The 22,488-nt window shown below is 40.5% G+C and overlaps 1 protein-coding gene across 2 annotated transcripts in view; it reads right to left on the bottom strand.

The window, feature by feature from the left end:
* CLMN (calmin) overlaps positions 1-22,488 on the bottom strand; it is a 75,715-nt gene that overhangs the window by 14,053 nt on the left and 39,174 nt on the right. For both annotated transcript variants that reach the window (XM_064423486.1, XM_064423485.1), the window contains exons 2-8: positions 11,489-11,550; positions 8,911-9,006; positions 7,265-7,348; positions 4,680-4,772; positions 3,240-3,427; positions 1,295-1,488; positions 254-336 (exon numbers count right to left, since the gene is read on the bottom strand). In XM_064423486.1, the coding sequence (XP_064279556.1) occupies positions 254-336; positions 1,295-1,488; positions 3,240-3,427; positions 4,680-4,772; positions 7,265-7,348; positions 8,911-9,006; positions 11,489-11,550 (800 nt within the window). The remainder of the gene's footprint in view (positions 1-253; positions 337-1,294; positions 1,489-3,239; positions 3,428-4,679; positions 4,773-7,264; positions 7,349-8,910; positions 9,007-11,488; positions 11,551-22,488) is intronic.

The following is a 22,488-nucleotide window of genomic DNA, read 5'->3' as shown; positions in this document are numbered from 1 at the left end:
CCTATGAAACCAATTCTAACCTCTGAGAGTTACAACTGGATGTAAATGTATAAAAGCACAATTCTACCTAAAGCATTTTAGTAATCACGAATAAATGCCCATTTCCCTGGATTGAACAAAAATTTGAAAAATTAAATGCAAGTTTGTTATTTATTTTAAATAGCTAAGAAAGAAGCCTAGAAAATAAATCTGACTTTATTATGTACACCAAGGCAAATTAAAGAAATTTCATGACATAGCAGTAAACACATACCCCTTCCAGCTCTGGGAAGTGCTCCAGAAATTGTGCCACATATGTGACAATTGACTGTTCATCGGGTGACTCCACCATGATATCTGCGGAGACAGACGCGAGGAGCTTGAGCACACACAGCTTTGAAATGCTCTTGCAGAGGAACAGATTGTCAGACATTTATCCTGCCATTATGGGCGCAGAAATAACAGCTACAAACACTTCTTTTTTTTTTCTGACAGATAAGGGAGATGCTCTTCACTGCTGATGGCACTTGACAGAGTTCTCAATATCCTATTCACATTCATTTTTTCCTATTTCCAAACACACACTGAACCCCGATCAGGGTTCCCTTTTCATTCACTTTTATACTGCCATTTATGCTGTTGTCACTAGACAGTTGACTGTTGTTGAGCAACAATACAGAGGTTTATTTTTAGCAGGATGGCCCAGTCTTCTAACAGGTGATGAAAGTGCAATCATGACACCAAGGCCCAGCGCCAGTCTCATAGAGTTCAGTAAAAAGAACAACAAGAAATCCATTTATACATATTTTATATACACATACACACCACTTAGGTTTACATTTATAAATACTTGTGTGTATATATGCACTGTAAAGGGAAAACTGGGAGATGCAGATGCATTTGAATGGGTATCTCTCCATTTGACTGGTATGGGAGCCTCGTACAGCTCATCCTGGAAAGACATTAGTCTCTGCAGCCTAGGTGTTACAGAACAGTGCTAATGCACTGAGAAACCCCTTAGCACAACAATTCATGCCCTCTAAGAATGCACATGTCACAAAGCACCTAAGCATGAACCAGGACCAGTGTACACAGCTAAAACCATGGTAAGATCTTTGACTTCAAGGAGCTTACAAATATGACTGGAAGCATACAATTACAAGCCACTAACCGTTTTTATTTTTCTTGTCAAAAAGCTCAGCACACTGATCCCATCAGCAGCTTAATCACTGTGAGGTTTTTGGTATGTATCACAATGCAATATTCATGAAGTCACTGTAGTCTGAGTGTTACCCAACAAACTTGATGTGTTTACCTTCAGGTTCGAGGAGCCGAGGGACACCCAGTTTATTCTGTGCTATGCTGAAAGCATCCTCCAGGTTTTCTCGTGCTGATTTCTCCAGTGCATGCTTCATGTCTACCAAAGTACAATCTATGGCTTTTATGACGGCTAAGAAAGCAAGGCCACTCCTCCAACTACTTGTGAAGTCCTGGACTGCAACGCCATACCTGAACAGAATTACATACATTTTCATGGGTGGTTTGTTACAAAAAAAGTAAAGGCATCATCATTTTCAGACTCCTGAAAGATAAAACATAAGGTTGCTGAGTAGGACTTGTCATATTTGAGATATTTTTGGATTTCAGCATCTAGAAATACATTCAGAAAACACATGGGTTCACAAACTGAATTGGTGTGGCTAACAGCTGACACCAACCTGCTTGTAGGAAGCAGTTAGTACAAACAAAGCCCTGAAGAATTCAGCAACCACATTTAACATTCACAAAACCAAATGTCTCTGTGATTCCTGTTTCTGTTGCTCTCCAGCATTTTAATGCCATAGCTTGGGAAAACTTCCAAGATTTAAATATTTAAACACATAAGCATAAATGATTCACATTCCTGTGTACTTGGCCTTCTATAGCAGAAAATCTGCCAAATGCAAATGGTGTCAGCATATGCATAAACCACAAGAGTGTCAGATGCCCAAAGTTTTGGAGGAAAAACAGCCATCAAACTTGCAATGGAATACAGCCCCAGAATAGAAAATTCTGCACGGATCATGAGATAACAGGATTACAATGATGCTATTATGTTTTGAATACTGCAGTTGCAAGAACAATTTTCTCTTATTAGATCTTTTCAATTTGCACTCTTTGACTGGGCTGAAAAGTCTGTGGCCTTTACTTCTCAGGTCCTCACTTTCTTTGTACCACCTATTAACAACATCAACATTATTTTGGACTAAAACTCTACTCCCCCTAGGGTCTGCACTGGCAGCAGTGAACTACAGGGGGCAAGTTTATCTGCTCCACAAGCACCCTAAGCTTCACTGGAGATAACCAAGGGAGGATGCTGTCCACAGGACCAAGTATATAAGATGTAAATTTTTGTTTTCAACACTAGAAGATTTGTGTTCAAAGGCAAAATATAAATCCAGAGACAAAAACACCAAATAGTCAGCTAACCAACCTGTATAAGTAACTCTGACACATCCCCTCTTTAAAACTCTCTGCCAGTTATTACTTCAAGTAACAACACATGTAAAATACACTCCAAGCATTTGCCTGTGCATGAGACATCTTACACTACAGTTTTTTAACCTGTCAGTAACTCTGCCAGGATAAAGCATTACTACACAAAATGCTTTGGTGAAATAACCACTTTTTATTAAAGAGGAGAGAGATGTCTTGTGCAGTGGAAATCCACTCAAATGTTACAAGTTCAAGAGAAGTGACTTAAGTTTCATCCTCTTCCCCTCTTTAATACTGAGGAAGGAGGGACTCTGGCAGGGGCTCTGTCTTTCACGGCACTCTGCAGTGCACAGAGAAGCTTCCTCTGGGCTACTGCTTAATTTAAAAGGCTGCTGATAAAGTCTTACAGTACATTTAATTTTTCAGTTCACCCCCTGGTTATACCTAACGATTAATCAGCAAAAGATGTCAAAGAGACTGCATGAAAGCTGGGGTTTGGGAAGTAGAGAACGATCCTGTTTTAAACAGCACCAAGCAGGTTAGTGTAAGTTAACATTTAACACTCAAACCATGGAGCCAGCCCTGCCTTCAAGGTCAGATGGCTGCTATGAACACATGGTCATAGTGAAACACCCCCCTGCAGAGACCCTGTGCTCCCCAGCTTCAAAAGCAGAAGAAGCCACAGCACATGGTAACACACTCATGGGGCAGGACAGAGAAAAGAGACTCAGCTTCAGAGGGGCAGGTGGCAAGACACTGTTTTGTCCAAGGGTTTGTCAGCTTACTTTCTGGTTTTCCTCTGAACCCAGATTAGAAGGGCCCTGATGGCTTTCCGCTGATCCTTCACTGTAATGGACATGTTTCTCTCCACGCTGGGAGTGCTGGGGGATGTGTCTGATTCTGGACCACTGGGCCCAGAGGACAGGCTGGAGGAGGAGGAGTTCCTGTTGAGGTTGCCTGTAAGCTCCTTAATCTGTAATAAAAGGTGAAATACACAGTGTTCTGCTTTATCACTGGCTGCATCGTGTCCTTGTTTTCATGCAAACTTTAAAGAGATCAGTGCCATAATTGAATTTTAAGTGATAATTATAAACCAGTTAATTTTAACTTTCAGCTTGTATTTTATAAGCGTGACAGCCAGCAGCAGCCCAGGCAACAGAAAGGGCAAGCTCCCAGTACAGGCCAAACTGCACAAATTAAACAAAAAGCAAAGAAACATGTCCTTGAAAGAAAAGTTAGTTTAACTGAAATTGTTCTCTTCACAGGGATTGCTTGAGTGAAATATTTTTTGTCCAGAAATGGTGATCTGAAGCAGCACTGCTGTCCTTGATCAGCACTTACATTTGAGACTCTGCTGCTTTTGGGTCCCCCCGTGCCCTCTGCTGCCAGGGTAACAGGTTCTGGTCACACCATCTTTGTCTGTGAGTCTGCCTGGCCAAACTGGTTCTGTGCAGCACTGTTTAGCCTGAGGAGCTCAGCCAGGGAGAGAAGCCCCAGTGCAACTTTGAGATGATGTTTTTAACCTTATGGCCATTTTTAAAATCAGACCAAGAGACTGAAAGGGCCTCAAAGTCTTATGAGAGTTGCAGAACCCTCCCTCCGTCTCTCTCTATCCTTTAGAATTTGGGATTGTCCAGAAGGTAATTTCAAACTATGGGTAGGTTAGGGAGCAGTTTTAATATAAGCCTGGGGATAAATCAATTTTCAGGCTCAAATACATGTTCTCAGTTCCAGGTTCTTTGAGATCTTTCATATGACCATGTATATCAGTTGCGAATTTTTGCTGTGTTGAGTAAGTCTCCAGAGAACAGTGATTCTAAATGGAATTTCCCACCACATTGGACCAAATCCAGTAAAGGTTATTGAAAATAAACTGTGACCTGGAACCATACCCAGGACATTGGTTCAGATCCAGGGAATCTGGAACAGAACCTTGAGAAGGCACAGGAAAGAAGGGAAAGTAGTAATCTGAAGCTCTAATTCAGGTCCAAGTTAAATGAGGGCTTAAATTGTCTCCAATTTACATCAAAATAGGTCCAATGAAGTAAAATGAAAGCAGCTGCAAGTATAAAATTAGTGTATATTAGGAGGGGAAAAGCTCAGGTTTAGCATGATTAATTATGTTCTTTAGGATTTAAAACCAATTTAAAAATCAGTATTCAGCTGGAATAGATGGATACCATGAAGACTGATTACTTATGGTTAAAGTATTCAAATTTTATTACCTGAAAAAACAAGATTATATTCCATATTAGCCCAAGTACCAGAGAGGAATTTCCATCTGCTATTTCTGCTGCATCGATGCTAACAAGCTTTACCTGTAGGAGAGATCATAAATTCAGTGCCAAATTCAAAGCAGCAAGTTATATGCAAAAAATGCACCGAGACTACTGGATATGTCCATACCACTGCTGCCACTGACAGGCCAGAAAAAAGCAATGCTGCAATCTTGTATTAATGAAAATTTGCCCTGATCACAATCACCCTTCTCTTGGAACTCCTGTCTGAAACCCTCAGCATAGTCTGCACAACAGAAGTGAACTCAGTTCTGCATTTTTGGGACTACAAATCCGTTTCCTCCATACAAAAATGGAGGAAGATGGAGCCCCATCCAGTGGACCCCACTCACAAAAAGTAGAGAGTCATTTCTCATACAAAAATCTAAAATCCTAGTAAGATCTGCTTACTTCTTTTTTTCTATGCATCTCCTTTCTCCTTCCTTATCCCACCTTACACAGCTTGTCACAGAGTTGTGATTAAATCAGTTAGCAACGGATAGGGTTGCCTAATCCAAGCAAACTCTAGACTTTCCCACACTGAGGTTTTTTCCAGCTGATAACACCAGGATGTTATTCTCTTAGACAACACAGATTTGGTTTTGGCAACGGTCAGGGAGGAGGGAGGAAACAAGGAAGCTGTCAGTACTGCACATGGCACCCAGACCGAGTTAAAGCCCAGCAGCCCCTTTATCTCTGAGAAGTCCTGGATGGTGAATCACCCAGCAGGGCTCTACCCTGCTGTCCCAGCTCCACTGGCACTGTCGGGCTCCACCCACTGGGGTTTAATAGCTAACCCAGAAGCTCTTGGCAGCCAAGGCATTTTGCCAACACTTTCATCACCGCCCTTCACTAACCGGTTTGGTTAAGCTGAAAAAAGGAAAGCAAAATAACTTTTTATCTAGTGGTTTGCACAACATTTTCAGTCTTAGCAAGAAGACACCTCTAGTTGTCATATTTCAAGGATCAGATTTCTTGCTAGCTTCAAGGTATTTGGCACGAGAAAACCTTTAGGACTGAGTATCTTTGAATAACAGTTTCTCCAAAATGGGGAGCAAGTCACATTTATCATTTCACTGCTTAGTGTGAGCTCCATCCTCTTACTGTTGCTCATGTTTGTCAGCCAGCCCAGAAGAGATACTCAGCTAGAATATATTGACTGCTTACTTTTAAGGGAACAGGAAATCCAGAGGGAAGTAGTTTTTAGCACTACTAATTAAAAAGCCACCTGCATTCAAGGTTCTCCTTCCTGGCCTTGCTGATTGAGGACCTAGTGAGGTCCTGGCCACAAGAAATGCTTCAGCTGCAGCTCTACCAAGCGCTGGTACCCACAGAGAGAATTCATCTCATCTGCCAGTGGGCCTTAGCTGGATTTGGGTAAAAAGCATCAACTGGGAAACTGTTAAGAAATATGCAAATATGTAAAATATTTCTTAGCAGTTCTACAGCAGGACGTGTAGACGTACACATTTAGGGCCAGATCAGCCCCTACTGATGGAGTTTCCATAGGGAGGCTGGAACACCTGGAAGTTACTGGACAACTTCTTGACCTCTCACATCCTCTCCTGGGGAAAAAGGCAAAGGATGTTAAACCTCCCACACCTACAAAGTCACAAGAGATGTGCTGAGACCTCATATCATGCTTATTCCTGCACTGGGGTTTGCAGCAGCTCTCCTGCACGACAAGCACTGCTGCTGGAGCAGGAGCTAAGCTCAGTGCAGGGAAGCAGCAAAGTGACACCAGTTCCTGTTGGAGCACCCCATACAAGGCAGGGTTTTGCACACACTGATCCCTCCTCAGCCATAAAGTTTAACCTTAGTTGAATCCTTTATAGGAAATAGCCCAATATCTGTTTACTCTTTCTAGAGGATCTAAGTATACCATGTATACTCTCAGCAACACACAGGCCACTTCCACAGGGATTTGGAATAAGAAATTAATCATTTCCAGCTACAGGGTCTGATCACACTTGGTCACTTACAACTGTAGGAAGTGATGCTGTGGTAGTACAACACTCACTAAGAGGGAAATTATAGCCCTGAAAGACTTTGATTCCTGGAATTATGCATTTATATCATGTTCCCAGTTTCACTTTCTCTTGCTTTTGACTCATGATCAGTTGCTGCAGCAATCAGTATACCAGATAAATAGATGATTTCTATAAGTGAAAGTATTTCTGAGGAAAGAAAGTCATCTACCATCAGTGTAACTGAAGTAATGCCACTAAGACCCAGATCATAAAAATTACTTGCATTTCTTTTTGTTTTCTTTTAATATTGGGTTCCTAATCCTTTAATCCCGTTGAACTTTAACATATAAAATGAGCAAATAATCCTTGCTTTAGACTCTGTAGATGTTCTTGTTGTGCATCTTTATGTGGCTTTTCAGCCTTGCTGCTAAGGTAAGTCACAGCCTCTTGAGCAGTACACTCCTCTTGCATATATGCAGCACATCAGATTATAAACAATTACAACTTGCAGCATACATTAAAAGAAAATATTAAGGCCTTAAGGGCAGTCTTTAAAATACTCACATTACTGTCCTCCAAGAACTTAAGTGCTTTGGCTATGTTGTTCAAACGAAAAATGCGATGGGTTGAAGATTTGTATTCGTGCATCTAGAAAAAAATATTGCCACACTGTTTTTAAAACTAGTGGAATTATTCATCACATCATACAAAGCCTAAAACACTACAAGCACTGAAGCAAAATAAAGCTAAGGAAATCTATCTATGAAATATTATTGCCATCTTTTGTGAGCAGCAAAATGCTTCCACTACACAATTGTAGCAGAACAGGGTGAGCAACCAGCTTTCCTACTCTCCAGATTTTACCATTCTCTTGGACCTGCCACATTGACTATTTATGTAATCACTCCCCAGCCATGTTCAGTCACAGGATCAGGTTTGTCTGAAAATTCATAATAAAATATTTTCTTATGTCTTGAATTAAATGAAATTATCCTAATTAGGAAGCATGAGCAGTTTTAATAGTAGGCATGAGCAGATGGGAGACAAAAACCTTCACTTTGGCAGAAATGAAAGACTTTGCATGCCTGTCTCCCTGCAAGTCCACTTTGGCACACTGTTTTTATCCCATATTTCCAGAAACAGCTAGCAAGAAATGCAGCCAGCTGACTTTACCCCTTTCTCTCACCTCCTCCCTGACCTGTGAAAGCATAGCCTGGGGTTTACCATGATGTATCTCCCCCTTCAATTCATTTCAAGCCTGGCCCTCAATGCAATCTGTGTTAATGCACATAGAGACACTGCTACTTCTGCTGCAGCTCTGCCAAACTTCAAGAATATTTTTTAATATTCTTGACTCTGAATGTGTGAGCACACATTCAGGGGGCATTCCTGCTGCAGGATATGCAGGTGGTCAGTCACTACAGAGCATCACCAGGTGCATCTGCAGTGGTGAGACAGCTGCTCCTCCTACCCAGGTGTGGTGGCCACACACAGGAGAGTTCTGATGACAGGATTGATGGAGAAAGAAAACATTAAAGTCAACTGGGCATTTATATTTGCTTTGGGTGTTCCATTTCTGGTATGTGGAACTTTACACAGCTCTTACAAAGAAAGGAGGAGAGACGTTTCTGATTAGTAAAGCTTTGCCCTGCTGATTTAGACTGTACTAGTATGACTAATGAAACCTGAGTCAGGATACCAGAATGAAACTCAGATTTCATTAGTCTTACTAATATGGTCTAAATCAATGAATTTCATTCATTGATTCATCTAATCAATGAATGAAACTCAGACCTACAGCAGGCATCAGAAGAACTACTGAGTGTCAATGATCTCAGACAAAATAGAAACAGAACACAGGGATTAAAAAAATGATACAGCAAATATGTGCTTTCTTGGTAAAGCTACTTGGATAATCCCCAAATGGAATGTGTGAGCATTAAAGTATTAAAGCCTTAAAAACCCTCAGGGGTAGGAACATTACACCGATCACCCATCATTCACACCTCATTGTCATATTTCCTTGAAATCTACATTATATCAGGACACCCACCGGTAACATAAGGAAATTATAACAAAGTTGCTGAAATTCTTACTACATGATACAAGACATGGGCCCAAATTCACCCTTATTCCTTGGATATCCAGGCATTGTTTCTTGTAACATACCCAGCTCCAAGGTATGGAGGCTCCTCCCTCTCTGTACATACCAGCTTTTGTCCTGACAGGACTTCCAGGAGCGCCATCAAGATTTTGCCATCTTGTATATCAATAAACAAGTCTTTCACTTTCAAAGGAGGCTTGCACTGTGAAGAAAAGAAACAGGTAGTTTTTAAAACAATAAATCATCATGATTTCAGAGAGATGGAAGGAGAATTTTACAAGACAGAGATACAAGAAGTAAATCATAGCCTGCTGTAAAAAAGAGCTGATTGTTCTTCACATCGGTGGCAATTCTGTCCTATGAATGTTGGAGCTAAAACTGAAATCAGACAAGGACTTATTCCAGATTTCCCATAACAGAATCTAACCCTAAATACTCTGCCTAAGAAACAAGAAATAACCAACCAGGGGTTGGGTGCTGATCCCTTAGACTAAGACATGTCCAGCAGAAGAAGCAGAAATAAGCAGAAATAAGCCCATGATCCAGCCTGGCACAATGTCCCTTCTCATGTGAAAGGCTTCTGGTGGTGCCATTCTGTCTCCCAGCATCTTCTAAGTACTTTAAAAAGCAACTTCTTGTATTGTGTCTCTTTTCTCAGCAAACTCCTCCAAAGGGAACCGTCTCCTCACTTCACTACGATGTTGGTAGTGTGCAGTTCAAGGCACACAGCCAAGTCAGCTCTGCCCTTAGGGGTAGTCCCAGCTGCAGCAGTTAACAGTCTGCTCAGGTGCCACTCACTCACATGTGCCTAAAGAGCCCAATCGTTTCATCTTTCGTTGGGCAATGCACTTCTGTTCAATTCAGCACTGCTCCTGGCAAACTGGGACCACACATTTTCATTACTGGTCTTTAATCTAGCCAAAAGACTAAATAATGCTCCATGAAAGGAAGAAAAGTATCTTTCCTTTCAAAATTAATAACTTATCTGAAAGACTAAAACCCAAACACTTTCTATTATTTCAGAACTTAAAGCAAGAGCAAACAGAACTCAGGAATTCTGACTACTCCAAATTATCCCACGATCAGCAGAGCCAGATCCTCTCAAGAAATGACCCAAGTAGGATCACACCAACAGTTTCCTGAAGAAGTACAAGAAGACTTTATTGGTGCCTCTGAAAAAAAGAAGCCATTGTGTAAGAAGTGCCTCTTTGAGTATAAAGGCAGAAGACACCTTTCTCAGTGAGTCTCCTCAGGGAATCACCTGTAATTAGAGACAGCTTCAGTGAAGCTGTCATTGTTTACATGGTTATGTTTATTATGCCATTTCCAGGAAATACATTAATAAAGCAAAAGGCTTTCACCATTTCTCCAGAAAAGCATTTTTATTTATTGAATCAGAGAGGAAAAAAATAGTATGCACTCCAGAGAAAGCTGACCTGCTCACAAAGGTTCTAAGACTTCAAATACCTGGCACATCAGAATTAACAGCACCCTTTCAGCCTTTTTCAGCCTTCTTCCTTCAGTAAATCAAAGACCTTCTTTGCAGTCACATATTCGACAACCCTTTCTGACAAGCTCCAAACCTGCAGTTAGTTTAAAGCCCTAGAGCCTGATTCACAAAAGCATCATGTAACACTGTCTTGGTTCTGAGAGGCCTCTGGGAGCAATTGCTAGTCAAAACATTTCCAACTAGCCTTGTTCTGATTTTCCAGTGAGATTTAAGAGGATCCCTTTATGCCTTCAGAAACAGTCACTGCAGCATAGTGGACTTAAGCCACTATATATGTGATGCCTTTCTTCTAAAACCCCTTTACTTTACTGTGTCTGCAATGCAATCACTTCTCAAGAGCTACTAAACTGAGAGTCAGCCCAAACCCACTCTGTACTTTTTGAAATTTAGCTGCATATACTAAAGCACTGTGAACTCAATCACCAGTCTGAGTTAGGGCTCTGTCTAGATCAGGAAGCTGGTCTCATTCCTTGATCCTACACTAAGAGCTGCTGCTGTCTCAGTAATATCAAGATTTTTTTTTCTCTTTACCTCAACAGCAAAAAAAAAAATTCTCTGCATGACAGACTACTCAGGAGAGGTAGTACTTATCTACTATCAATAAGAACAGCATCTTAGGTTTAAGAGCCATATTATGGTGTCATTAAGAAACAATTACAACTTAAAGATATGATGTCCAAACATTAGCTCTCTGATGTAAGTGGATATGTGACAATCCCATCATATTGCCCCCATAATAAGACTGATAAGGAATTACTGTTTTCCATCTTCAGATCTGGGATGAAGACAGGTTCTGAAGAACAGCTTTCTTTAGCCATGAGTCCTCAGATGTTCAAACTTCCAGTTCAGGGAAGAACATAGACATATCATCTCAGAGCCTCAACCATATTTGATTATATGTGGGTGCATTCTAGGGAAAAATTCTACCCTCAAGTAACAGGCAATGGCATTAAAGATTTAAATGCACCCGAGATCATAAACGATAGTCAAGCCTTCATTGTGCCTGGAAATAAAGTTTAATTAATCCAGAAACAGCTTTGAGCTTCCACTCATTCTCCTTCAAATGTGCCCAGATGTCAACTCGGTTTCCAAAATTTAATTACTTTAGAGGAGTTAACAGCAATCTGTCTATGGCTATGTCCTTGTATCACAACATCAAGACTGTTAGTCTTACCTTTCCCAAATGCAGGTTTATCCATCTGGTAAAGGTCCTCTTCTGGACATTTTCGCGTTCGACTAGAAATATCAGAAACAAAAAGCAGCACTTAACTTTCCAGAACAGGGAAAACTGGTAGTAAATTCCAGAAAATAATGCACAAAAGACATAGAATTCATGAGAACTTGGTGAATAAAACAAATATATTCTAAATCAGGAGATCTTAGGTCCAGTTTCAATGTTTTATTCAATTTCTTTGACCAGACATGAGCTATACATTTATAGATGCATTTAAAAGGCAGGAGGAATTAATTTCTTAGTTTTGCAATCTTCAGTGTTCAGCTTCTGCAAGGTGAACGTTTATGTGCTGTGCACAGCTCTCCGGTGTTGTCACCCTCTGAGCAGGCAGCTTGACCCTTCTATGTCAATTTATGGGATTATTGCTCTGACACCCTCATGCAAATTGGGCTGGCGTGGATTCCAATATATTTGCATGCACAGGGTAACAGGACCAACACAGCAATTTTGTCTTCATACTTATGAATGGAAAAGCCTCATGAAATCCCATCTTCCCAGTCTCCTAACTAGTGCATTTAGAATCAAAATTCCAACTCCCCAGACTGAAGAATCATTTTATTTATATTGCAATAAGACTAGGAGTGCTTGTCCTCGCCAGAACTGTGCTGTGCACTGGGTGCTGTACAAACAGCTCTTGGGCCAGCTGAAGAGTTTTTAATCACATCTGCCATTTCCTGAATCCATTTTCATTGTGAACTATGGCAAGAGTGTAAGTGGAATCATATTACTGACCAGCTTTCATTTACCTTCTAATATAAAAAAGTAAACCATATATTTAATATAAATGAAGTAGACTGTCAAAGCAATATTTCACTTTAAAGACAATTATTCTCAGGTGGTTACCAAGTTTCACTTGAATTAAGGAAATCTGGCAATTTATGAACAAAACCCATTAAAACTAGTTATATGCTAGTATTTCAATTTACTCATAGAGCATATCAAATATATTTTAAAACCATTTTGTGTTTCTTCAGCCCTACAAAAACAGCTAACCTATCTACTGGGAAATCACATTCTGAAAAAGTCTGGATTGCTTTTATTGGTCAGACTGATTACAGGCCAAGCAGTAGCTTCTGTAAATCAAATTTTAATACTGTTCTTTTTGATCATTTGAACCAAAAGGTCAGCAGCCTCTAATCATATGTATAAATGTTTTCCTTATTTTGATGCAGTGGAATAGAGCTTTTCAGCATGAAGTACCTCTGTCAGTGATGTCCATTCAGGACTTTTAAGTCATCTTATTCTATAAAATCTGATTTTCTCCAAGATTGGTTAAAAAAAGTCATTACCCTTTAAGTGCTTTAGAAAACATAGAAAATGCCAAGCTAATTATTGCTGTTGGCTTTTCTTTTAAAATGTCTTAGAAGAATGTGCAAAGATTTGAAACAGCTCTCTCCAAATGAAACTGTAAATTATATTAGGACTCCGGAGTGTCTGTAAAAAACACCCACAGCATTTACCACCTACAAATCTCAAAGCACAATAAACTGAGAGATGTGTCACATATTTCTTGGGCTTTGCTTTCTTCAGCACCTCAGCCTCAGAACTGGGTTTCCATGCACTCACTCCCACAGCCACGGCTGAGCAGCAGAAGTGCTGTGTGTCACCCAGGGTGTAACTTCGACAATCGAGCTGTTAAAATTAACCTTTGACAGTGGGTGGAGGTTAAGCCAGAATTGTTCCCAGATATACTTTTTCTGTTCAAATACAGGTGTACAGAACAGGCAGAGGAGCTAGCAGTAGGCAACACCCATTAAACTTGGCTGAAATGCTGAGGAATGCTTGGATGGGCACCAGTGCCAGGCTTCAGACAAGAAAAAGGAGACCTTTATCAAGTGGGCTGGATATAAAGATTTCCAATGTCAACCAAAATCAAAAAGGTAACATAGAAAGGTTCACAGAAGCAAATACAGTGTTTTCGGGTCTCATCAGAGGCTTTGTTTCTTTTCGTATTTTTCACCAGTCACTTTGGCAACCTTCACTTTCAGTGTAAATAAGGATGCAAAAGAGAGCTCTGTTTATTTACAGATCATCCATAAAACTGAGCACACACTGGCTCCTAATTTTGCTGCAGAAATTCTGCCATGATGCAAATCAGGAGTTGCACATATGCCTCAAAGGATGGGTGAGCCAAGCTGGTATTACTGCTTTGGGAAGCTCACACACCAAACATTAAAAAAAGGCACATTCAGGAAAGCACTTCCATACATAGACAGGTTTCTGAGATGAATTTTTCTCTGTGGCAAACAGCTTCTTTCCAGAAAGAGTGATGACCCCAGACTGGACACTATTTGATTCTGTAAAATTCTAAAGCAACAGTAACTGGAAGGGGAAGAGGACAGGAGAGGAAATGTGTTTATAAAATCCCTAAGGCACACAAACCCCTAATGCAGTCCATATGCTGGATGGCAGATTTAATGGGAAAAGTTCAGCACAGGTATTTACTGGTGTGTGCCTTTAACTACTATTCTGCTCCAGTGTTGTGGACCTCCCAGTTTCAGTACATCCCTCCTCTCCACAATCCTTTCATTTAAGATGATTGTAGAGACTCTATAAACTTTATGCAGTTTCTATAAATTAAATCAAATATTTTTTTTCTCTTTCACACCTAATATTATACGAAAGTGAAGAAAATCATTCAAGTCCAAAGTTCCTATACTTATGTATATAGTTTACTAAAACTGCACTGTGTTTACTGGGCAGCTAGAGAGCAATAAAACTATTATAAAATAATAATTACACCCACCATATGGCTGGCCTGTAAACAAATCCTATACTGGAAAAGAAGAATGCCTGCTGTGAGGGTTGAATTGAAAGATGTAATGCTGGAAAGTAAGAAGTCAGGAATTGCCTTTTTGATTCAGCTCAGCTCAGACCTTGGTATAAGAGAAAAATTATAGAGACAAATTCTGACTGCTCACAGAAGCTGGGTCTTCCACACTCTTCCAGTAAGCCCAACTACAACATGCTTTCACAGGAGGGTGTAAGAGGCACAGTGTTTTTATCAAAGTGCATGGGTAGGGCACTGACAGGCATTAACTGCAATAATTTAGAGGGAAAGAAGCCACTGGAGAAGAAAAAGGTGTGCTGTTAGGATTGGGTGTACCCTATTGTATAACCCCACACAGATCTATGCCCCACAGCTGTGTCCTAGAGAACAGCAGAATTTGGCTCTGCCCCAGTAACTGCACCCTAATCAGTATTCAACATTCACAAAGATATACTGCTTCATAAAATTGTATGGCAAAGGCAACTAATTCCTAAAAGAGTAAAACAAAGCTAGTTCAAAAACCACTTGGGCAAAATTCAAGGTTAAGCTGCTAATGCACAAGTGAGTTTGGCTGCTTTCCTGTGTGGCACTATTTCCTTCCCCATCAGTCTAGAAATTCCTTGGGCATTTGTTAATGCCATTTCCCCCCCTCCCAAATCTCCTCAAAGGTCACTACTGTTTGCATCACCTGCAGGAAGCCAATCCCTAAGAGGCTCTATGTTCAACAGCAAATTGGAGATAGCAAATATTGATTTGCTTCTAAATACTATTTATTCTGTTGTTGTAGAACCAGTTATGAATAATCCTCTGAGGCACACCACCATGGGGCTGGGCACTTCAAGGAACTATGAAACATGGAAGCTGATTTGAGTAGAACACTTGTCAGTGTATAATTACACAGTCTCAGGAAATTGCTTGATTTGCATGTATGGATATTACTCCTAAAGCAAAGCAGAAGGTCACTTAAATTTGCTTCCAAACCAATTAGCATTTCATCTAGGATATCATCATCAAATGACGTTAAAACCTTCACAACAGGCCAAGCTGGCTTGTAGATCCACTTACAACTTACCTTCTAGACATCTTGCCAAGTTCCAGTTTTATAATAAGCATGAAATCCAGCTTCCTTCTTTCTACCACAAGCTCAGCCTCTATAGATACTATTAACAAGAAGCAAGTGTTCAAGATGGAAATGCTGGTGTTGTCCATCTAACTGTGACAGAGGATGCCTTAGCCACCTTGGCTGCAGAGGCAGTAACTTGCCAGGATAATCGCCCCGTATTTGCTTCATAAGCACCCAGTGGCCACCACAGAACCTGTTCATAATGTGCATGGGAGTGGACGTATCCCAGCATTTGCCAATGTCTTTGATCAGGTGAAAATGACACTTATTACACAACAAAAATAGATGGGGAAATATATTATAATTAAATACTACAGCCTAACTCCAAAGTGGGACGTGGTTCAGACACCCTAAGTCTTGGGAAATGCAAATTCCTCTCCTGCCTTCCTCACCCCCAAACTCACGTTCATGGAGTTAAGCAATCAATCAGTCTCTAATGAACACACATTGAACAATCCACTTTTGAACTCCAGGCCACTAAATAAAATGAGAACTGGATTATAAAACCAGATTTTAAACTGGGTGTTCCTGCACTGTGACGCAGCTTAGGTATTTCTGATTACTAGGCATCATACCAACAAATCTGAATACTCCTTTCTCTGCAAACAGTGTTCATAAAGGAAGCCAGACTGACATCTTAGAAATGGATTTTACCTAAAAATGCTCACTTGAGATGATGATAGATGCAAATAATTGCCTATGGGCAAATAGAGACCATGCCATTAGTTAGAAGCGTGGTCAGGCACTAGATGCAGGATGCTGATGACAGATACCGGATACAGACAGCCCTAGGGAAGTACGGATCCTTGTCCGGGAGACCTTCTGCTGTTCAAATACAATACATGGGACAAAGTTCAGGTGCACAGCCCAAGGACACAGCACATGTAAGCAACACATCTGGCATGGGGAGGATGATTAAAGGTGCACTGTAACAAAAGGAAAAGGGGGGTGAGCAAGAGAGACTGGGTGTGGAGGTAGCGACTGAGAGCAAAAAAACCTGGAGAGTTTTAGGTTAAATGTGTAAAGTAGGGCAGGGAAAAGTGCAATTAAATTTTGTGCTTTTGTTTCATGTCAACACAGAGTTACATTAAATACGTTGAACTATGAATGCTCAGAGACATAATTTCTATTAAATGTTTTCACAAGAGGATGAAAAAGCAACTCAAAACATTCCTCTCATGTATATGGTGCAGTCCAGCAACACTGCTCTGTGAATACTCAGTACTTGCACATAAAAATCTACATATTTGTAGGAGTGTGAATTTTAAAGGCATAATCAAAATATAAGGAAAAATTTTAGCCAAATTGCCTACAAAATTAATTTTATAAGCTTACGAATTCCTGTGAATTCTATATTTTCCTTGTGCTTAAGAAATCCCCAAACAGCTTAGAAGATTAATGTAAATTTTCTGTTTGATCTATACAGGGGTTGTAGGCTTTGTTGTGTACCATATGCCAATTTGATGTAATCTGGAACACATGAAATATTAAATTTTAAAACCCCTGGTTTTCTAAAGCAAACATTAACTACACTATATAACATAAGTCCGCTCTCAAGTTACCTCTTATGAACAGGGCCTCTAAGCCCTCCAGATGAAGTTGTTAAGTTAATTGTTTGTTGAAACTGACCCATTTATTAGGGTCCTTATTAAATTTCTATGGCAGGTGTTGAAAGCTTGAGGCTTTTTCATTCCATCAAAGTTGCAGAGTCCAAGTCTTACTGGTTCAAAATTCTTTAAAACTCAGGTCGGTGCTGCAGAACACAAACTTTCTAAGATCCCAAGCATTACATTTTCATTAGCTGCAGCTAAACAGGTTTCTTTTGGACTTCAGTGTCTGGTTATAGCAAAATATTTACTGCTGCAATTGGTATATTATGATTACATGCACCAGACAAATACTACAAACAAATATGAGATTTCTAAAAAACTCTTAGTGCTTCAGTCCTCATAATGTCTGAGACAGATGTTTCTCTTGCCAAAGAATTAGATTAATTTACTTGTAAATTCTATTGGGCTTTGGAAGAGAAATCCTACATAAAATATTACTATTAGAGCTGATCAAAATAGCTTCCAATAAGAGGGATTTATATTTTCCCTTGAAAACTAATTTAGTAGTGGCAGATGGTAAAGATTCCCCTCCATGTACCCTCCAACCACAAAGCAAACATCTTTGTTCGCATTACTCTTTATATACATGGGAAATGTTATTGAACAGAACAGCAAAATTTCTTATTTACATACCATGAATGTTATAAAACAAAATCTGACAAGGTTAAAAAAGATAAATGCAATTCTCTTCTGAACACTGAATGAAACAGACATCAGTGTTCACCATGAAGATTGCTGGACCCAAATAAAGTATTAACTAGGTTAAATTCAACAGGTTTGAAATTGATCTAAAAAGTGACTTAAGTGTTGATCCAGCGAGGGGTTTTCATGCTGTGCAGATCACCTCTTGTGGTTTATTACACGCTGTTCAAGGACCATAATACCTCCTTCTGTGTATGAAATGAAACAGGATTTGCTGTTACCAGCAGGTGCCATTAGGAGAAATGCAACAACAACCAATAATGTTGTGGTTCAAGAGTGGTTCCTCACGCAGAGTTCACAATGTTCCAGTGCTGCTTGCTGCACTAGTACTGACTTCTCCAAATGGCTCACCTCCTGGGACTGCTAATGTTTCTTGAATGGACTGAGGTCCCCAGCTCTGCAGACTGCAAAATATCCCACCCCTGTCATTGCTGGCATATTGAACTCTGCTTTAAAGCACAATGCTTAACTTCAATTTCAACCTCTTGCACCTTTTCTACCTACTTGAGTATATTGATTCCCTGTACCTGCTCAAAAATAAAATCACTAGCACCCCTCTGAAACTAACAAAATCATAGTTGCCACATTCAGCCAGGTACCAGTTAGCCCTATCTTCTTATCAGTTAGAGAAATGGCTCTTGAATAAAGTTCACACTGACATGGTTTTACCAGCACAGACCTTTCCTTGCCACATGGTGAAGTAGGTCCCACAGGTCCCATCAGCATCTGCACCAGTATCTATGTATCACTTCTAAGAGATCCCTGGCAAGATCTCTATTCTCATCCTGTGGCATCTAAAATGAAAAATACATCATCCTCCAGAAACCATCCTACATCCAGCAAGCAAGGGCTAGTCACAGAGTCCAGTCCATTCCATCTCCACTTTGCATTTACCTTTACTTGTCATGGCAAAACTAGAAAGCTTAAACTGTGAAGCATTCCTTATTCTTCACATTTTTTCATTTCTAGAGAGGGAAAAAAATCCTTTTGGCTGGCTAACTTTGTTGAGACATCAAAATCTGAAATGCAGTAAGATATTCTGCTATACATCAGATCTGACAACAGTGCTAAAGCCTGAATAATTTGAGATGAGCAAAGAAGCCAAAAAAAATCTAAACACATTATGTGTCAGGGATTTCTTGACATTCAGAATCAGATGAGAACTAGCACGTGCCCAGAGTCCCACTGTTTCCTATATTTGTCAGTTAATGTTAACAGGTTGGTGTTTAACTGTATTTTTATGCATTTGAACCATTGTAATTAAATCTGCGAGTAGAATGAAGAAAACACCAGAGCAGGGGACTGGCAACACATCCACTTTCCACAGAAGAGTCCCAGGCAGTTTCCTGAGCTTCTTTAGACAAATCAGTCTTTAATTCTCCCTGTTATTAACCAGGATCTTTAAAGCACCACAGGATGGTACAGAAAGACTGAGAAGACAACTGCCAGAGGCGTATCATCTTCTTTGGAATTTGCCTTTACCTGTGGGAAACTTAAAAGACAGTAGTTTCATTTTCTAAAATCTGGTAAGGAAAGGCAACCACAAACATGTCACAGAACTACCTTGCAAAAGCCTTGAAATCACAAATAATTACTTGTTGGGGAGCTGGTGGCTTCTGGATTTCTCTTTTATGCTTCCCCCACTGTCCCCAGACAACTCGAGATTACCTGGCCAATACATCACTCAAACCAAGGAATGCTTACAAAGCCTTCTGGACACCACAGCATTCAAAGAGGTTCAGAAGTAAAACTTAGATATATATTTGCAGAACTGGAAGAGCAGTAGTAAAAGCCAGAAGGAGTAACCCAGTGCAGGACCACCAAAACCTACTGGTGTGCTCAAGAAATGGAGTGGCCTCGTATGGATGTGCAGAATCCAGAGCCACGCTGCCTACTGCCTCTATCCCACTCATTCTTCCTTTTAATGTCTCTTATCAAAGCCAATAAGCAGCACAGAAGAAATAAAGTGAGGAGCATGGTAATCAGGTGAATATTAGAGACATGCAGAAATACATGCAACTGTAAGAGCAAAAGATTGAAGAGATTTATGGAGATTAATATTTACTAGAGAAAAATCCTCTGGCTTTGGAGGAATAAGCAGATGCTTTGTTCATTGTGGGCCAGACATGTGATCTGAAGTAGAGGGTACATGCCTCTTTTGGAGGGACAGAGAGGAACACAAAACCAAAAACAGCGTAAGAGGTGGGAGAGCTACACTATATAAAGGTGCTGTACTGCAGTGCAAGACAGCCACCATTCAAAAACGGATGAAGGCAGATTGTAGGCTCCCAAAGTTAGATTAAAATGGATTAAAAGCTGAACTACAGAAGAAATCCTTTTAAAGATGCATTTTATAAAATGCAAGAGCCTAGCATACTCCAGTATGCTGTACCAGTACATACTCCTGAGAAGCTGCCATTTGACTTCAATGACCTGTTGGGAGGTTTTCTAGGAGGCTTCAAGAGAGTTACTCCTGCTTTTCCAGAAAGGGTGGCTGCCACAGAAGAAACTACAGGCAGACTAAGGATGGCAAAATTCTAAGTGTTCAGCACAGTCAATCATGCAGTCTCCCCCACAAGATCCCAAGCCTGGCCCTTCTAGCACTAACACAGGTTTTGTGGGCAGCAGAGCAGAAAGCCTGGTCCCCTCTGCACCCTGGTGAGCACTGCTTTAGGTAGCACAGGGAATTGTGAGCTGCAAGACCTGGGTATTATTCAAAAGTGAGCAGTGAAATTATTTTTCTGAAATCAGCAGCAGTCTTTCCTTTGCTCCAGCAGGCTCTAATACCCGATTATAATGTATGAACATAGTTCAGAAATAATATTGGCACAGCTTACTAATTAATCAAAACTAGAAGGTGTCAGACAAAATCTTGGACTGGGTTTGGATTAAGGCCTGCAGTAACACTCAGAATCCCAGTTTTGCCTGACTCACAGAATGTGGAAATGCAGCCCTCAAGTGACTGACTGATGCTCTTGATGGAGCTCCACATGTTTAGCTATGTGCCTGAAGGCAGGTTTGAACAAATCTGACAGGATGAAAACCCAAGGAAGAGCAATGTGTGTATGAGATCTCTTGTTCTGAGGATATAACAATAAAATAGTACCATTTTATGGCATTAAACAAATGTCACTAAAACCATAGCACAGTGAGCTGTACACACTTCATGCATCTTCAACACTGACATGCCTCCTCACTTTGCCATTAAATAGCTCACCTGTAGCTTCCAAGACAGCCAGCACCTCTCTACTTACTATTTTTTGCAACTATTTTCCAAAGTTCAAATGAGAACATGGCAGGAACCATGAAAATTCACACTCTGTCCTTTATAGCCAAGACATGGAACATCCACTCAGAAGGAAAGGCAAACGTAAAAGAATTTGGATTTGAGTGCCAAGCAAATATCTGTGCTGTTTATGGACATTTCCAAAGACAAAATCTACCAGAAAGACATTCCTCATGTACAATTTTACCCACAGCAAGAAAATCTTCTTTCAAGCAAAACCCCCATTACTACATAACTATACTGTGTGTTTGCACTGTACCTTCCACCTCATCAGCTCTGTCACCCTCTTTATCAGACTTTTTCATCCCTAGGGACAAGACATAGCAGTGTGTGCTGTTACAAAGAAGCAAATGGGGGCAGCAATAACTTCAGGGACCAATTATCACGCATGCAACAAGCCCTTCCTTTAATACAATCTGAAGCGCTCATATGGCATCATCACATCTTTCCAAAAGCCAAGTTTAAAATTAAATTTAAAAAAAAACTCATGGAATGAACACGTATTTTGTTGCTTTGAACTGTGTCCAGCATGCGTAACGATCCCTCCTGAGATGTGTTTAAGAGATACACTTCAAACGGGAGGTAAGCCATTCATTTGTTATATTAGCTTGTACTCAAGAAGTTAATCTGATATTCCAGAGAAAGGCAGACCTTCCAATATATGTCATCGTCCCTAGGAGGGGAATAAAGGCATTTTGGCATGAGAGAGAGGGCCAGCACAAGGGCAGGGTCAAGCCACATTTTGGCAGCAGAGCTGGCTACTGTGTACAGCAGCCCAAGAGCACTTACATGTACAAACACTATCACATGAGCTCACTCTTGCTCCCCTTGTTGCACTGCCTTGCGTCTCACCCCAAGCCCTAACAACAGGATTATGGTTAGTGCATGTTCCTCCCGGTTTTTTATCCATTTGCCATATCAAATCAGGAATGTTGTGCAATGGGAATAACGCAGAGCATGAGGGCTGACAGCATTCCTGCTGCTGGAGGAGTCAGAAGAGCTCTAATCAGTCAGCTTCTGTTCTGCCTCTTTCTCCTCTCTCTGACAGGCACACTTGGCAATTTCAGCCCAGAGGAATGCTGGTATGTGCTGGATATGGTTAATAGGTGATACCTTCACCTTCTTGAGGCTCCAGCTGGAACATGCATGCTCCCCAACAGGAAAAAATCAGTACATTAGCCTCCATTTTTCTTCAACCATAGGAAATGAGATGGATGGTGTGATAAAGAGCAGAAGAGGACACCAATGCTGTCAGAACTATGCACTCCAGTTCCTTATGTCAATCCATAAGGAGCTGGACAATCCAGTAAAATAGGAAAAGACTCCAAAAGTATAAGGAAGGCTGCACTGCACACAGACCCTGATGTGTGAACACCTTGTCACCAGCACTGAGATCAGGTGAGCTGGGCCTTGGCACTGCAGGTGAATGGGATGACAAAATCTCCTGAC

This window comes from Passer domesticus, chromosome 6, assembly GCF_036417665.1.
Source record: "Passer domesticus isolate bPasDom1 chromosome 6, bPasDom1.hap1, whole genome shotgun sequence".
NCBI lineage: Eukaryota > Metazoa > Chordata > Aves > Passeriformes > Passeridae > Passer > Passer domesticus.
The sequence above is the reverse complement of the archived record's forward strand: the minus strand, read 5'-3'. Positions and strand labels throughout refer to the sequence as shown.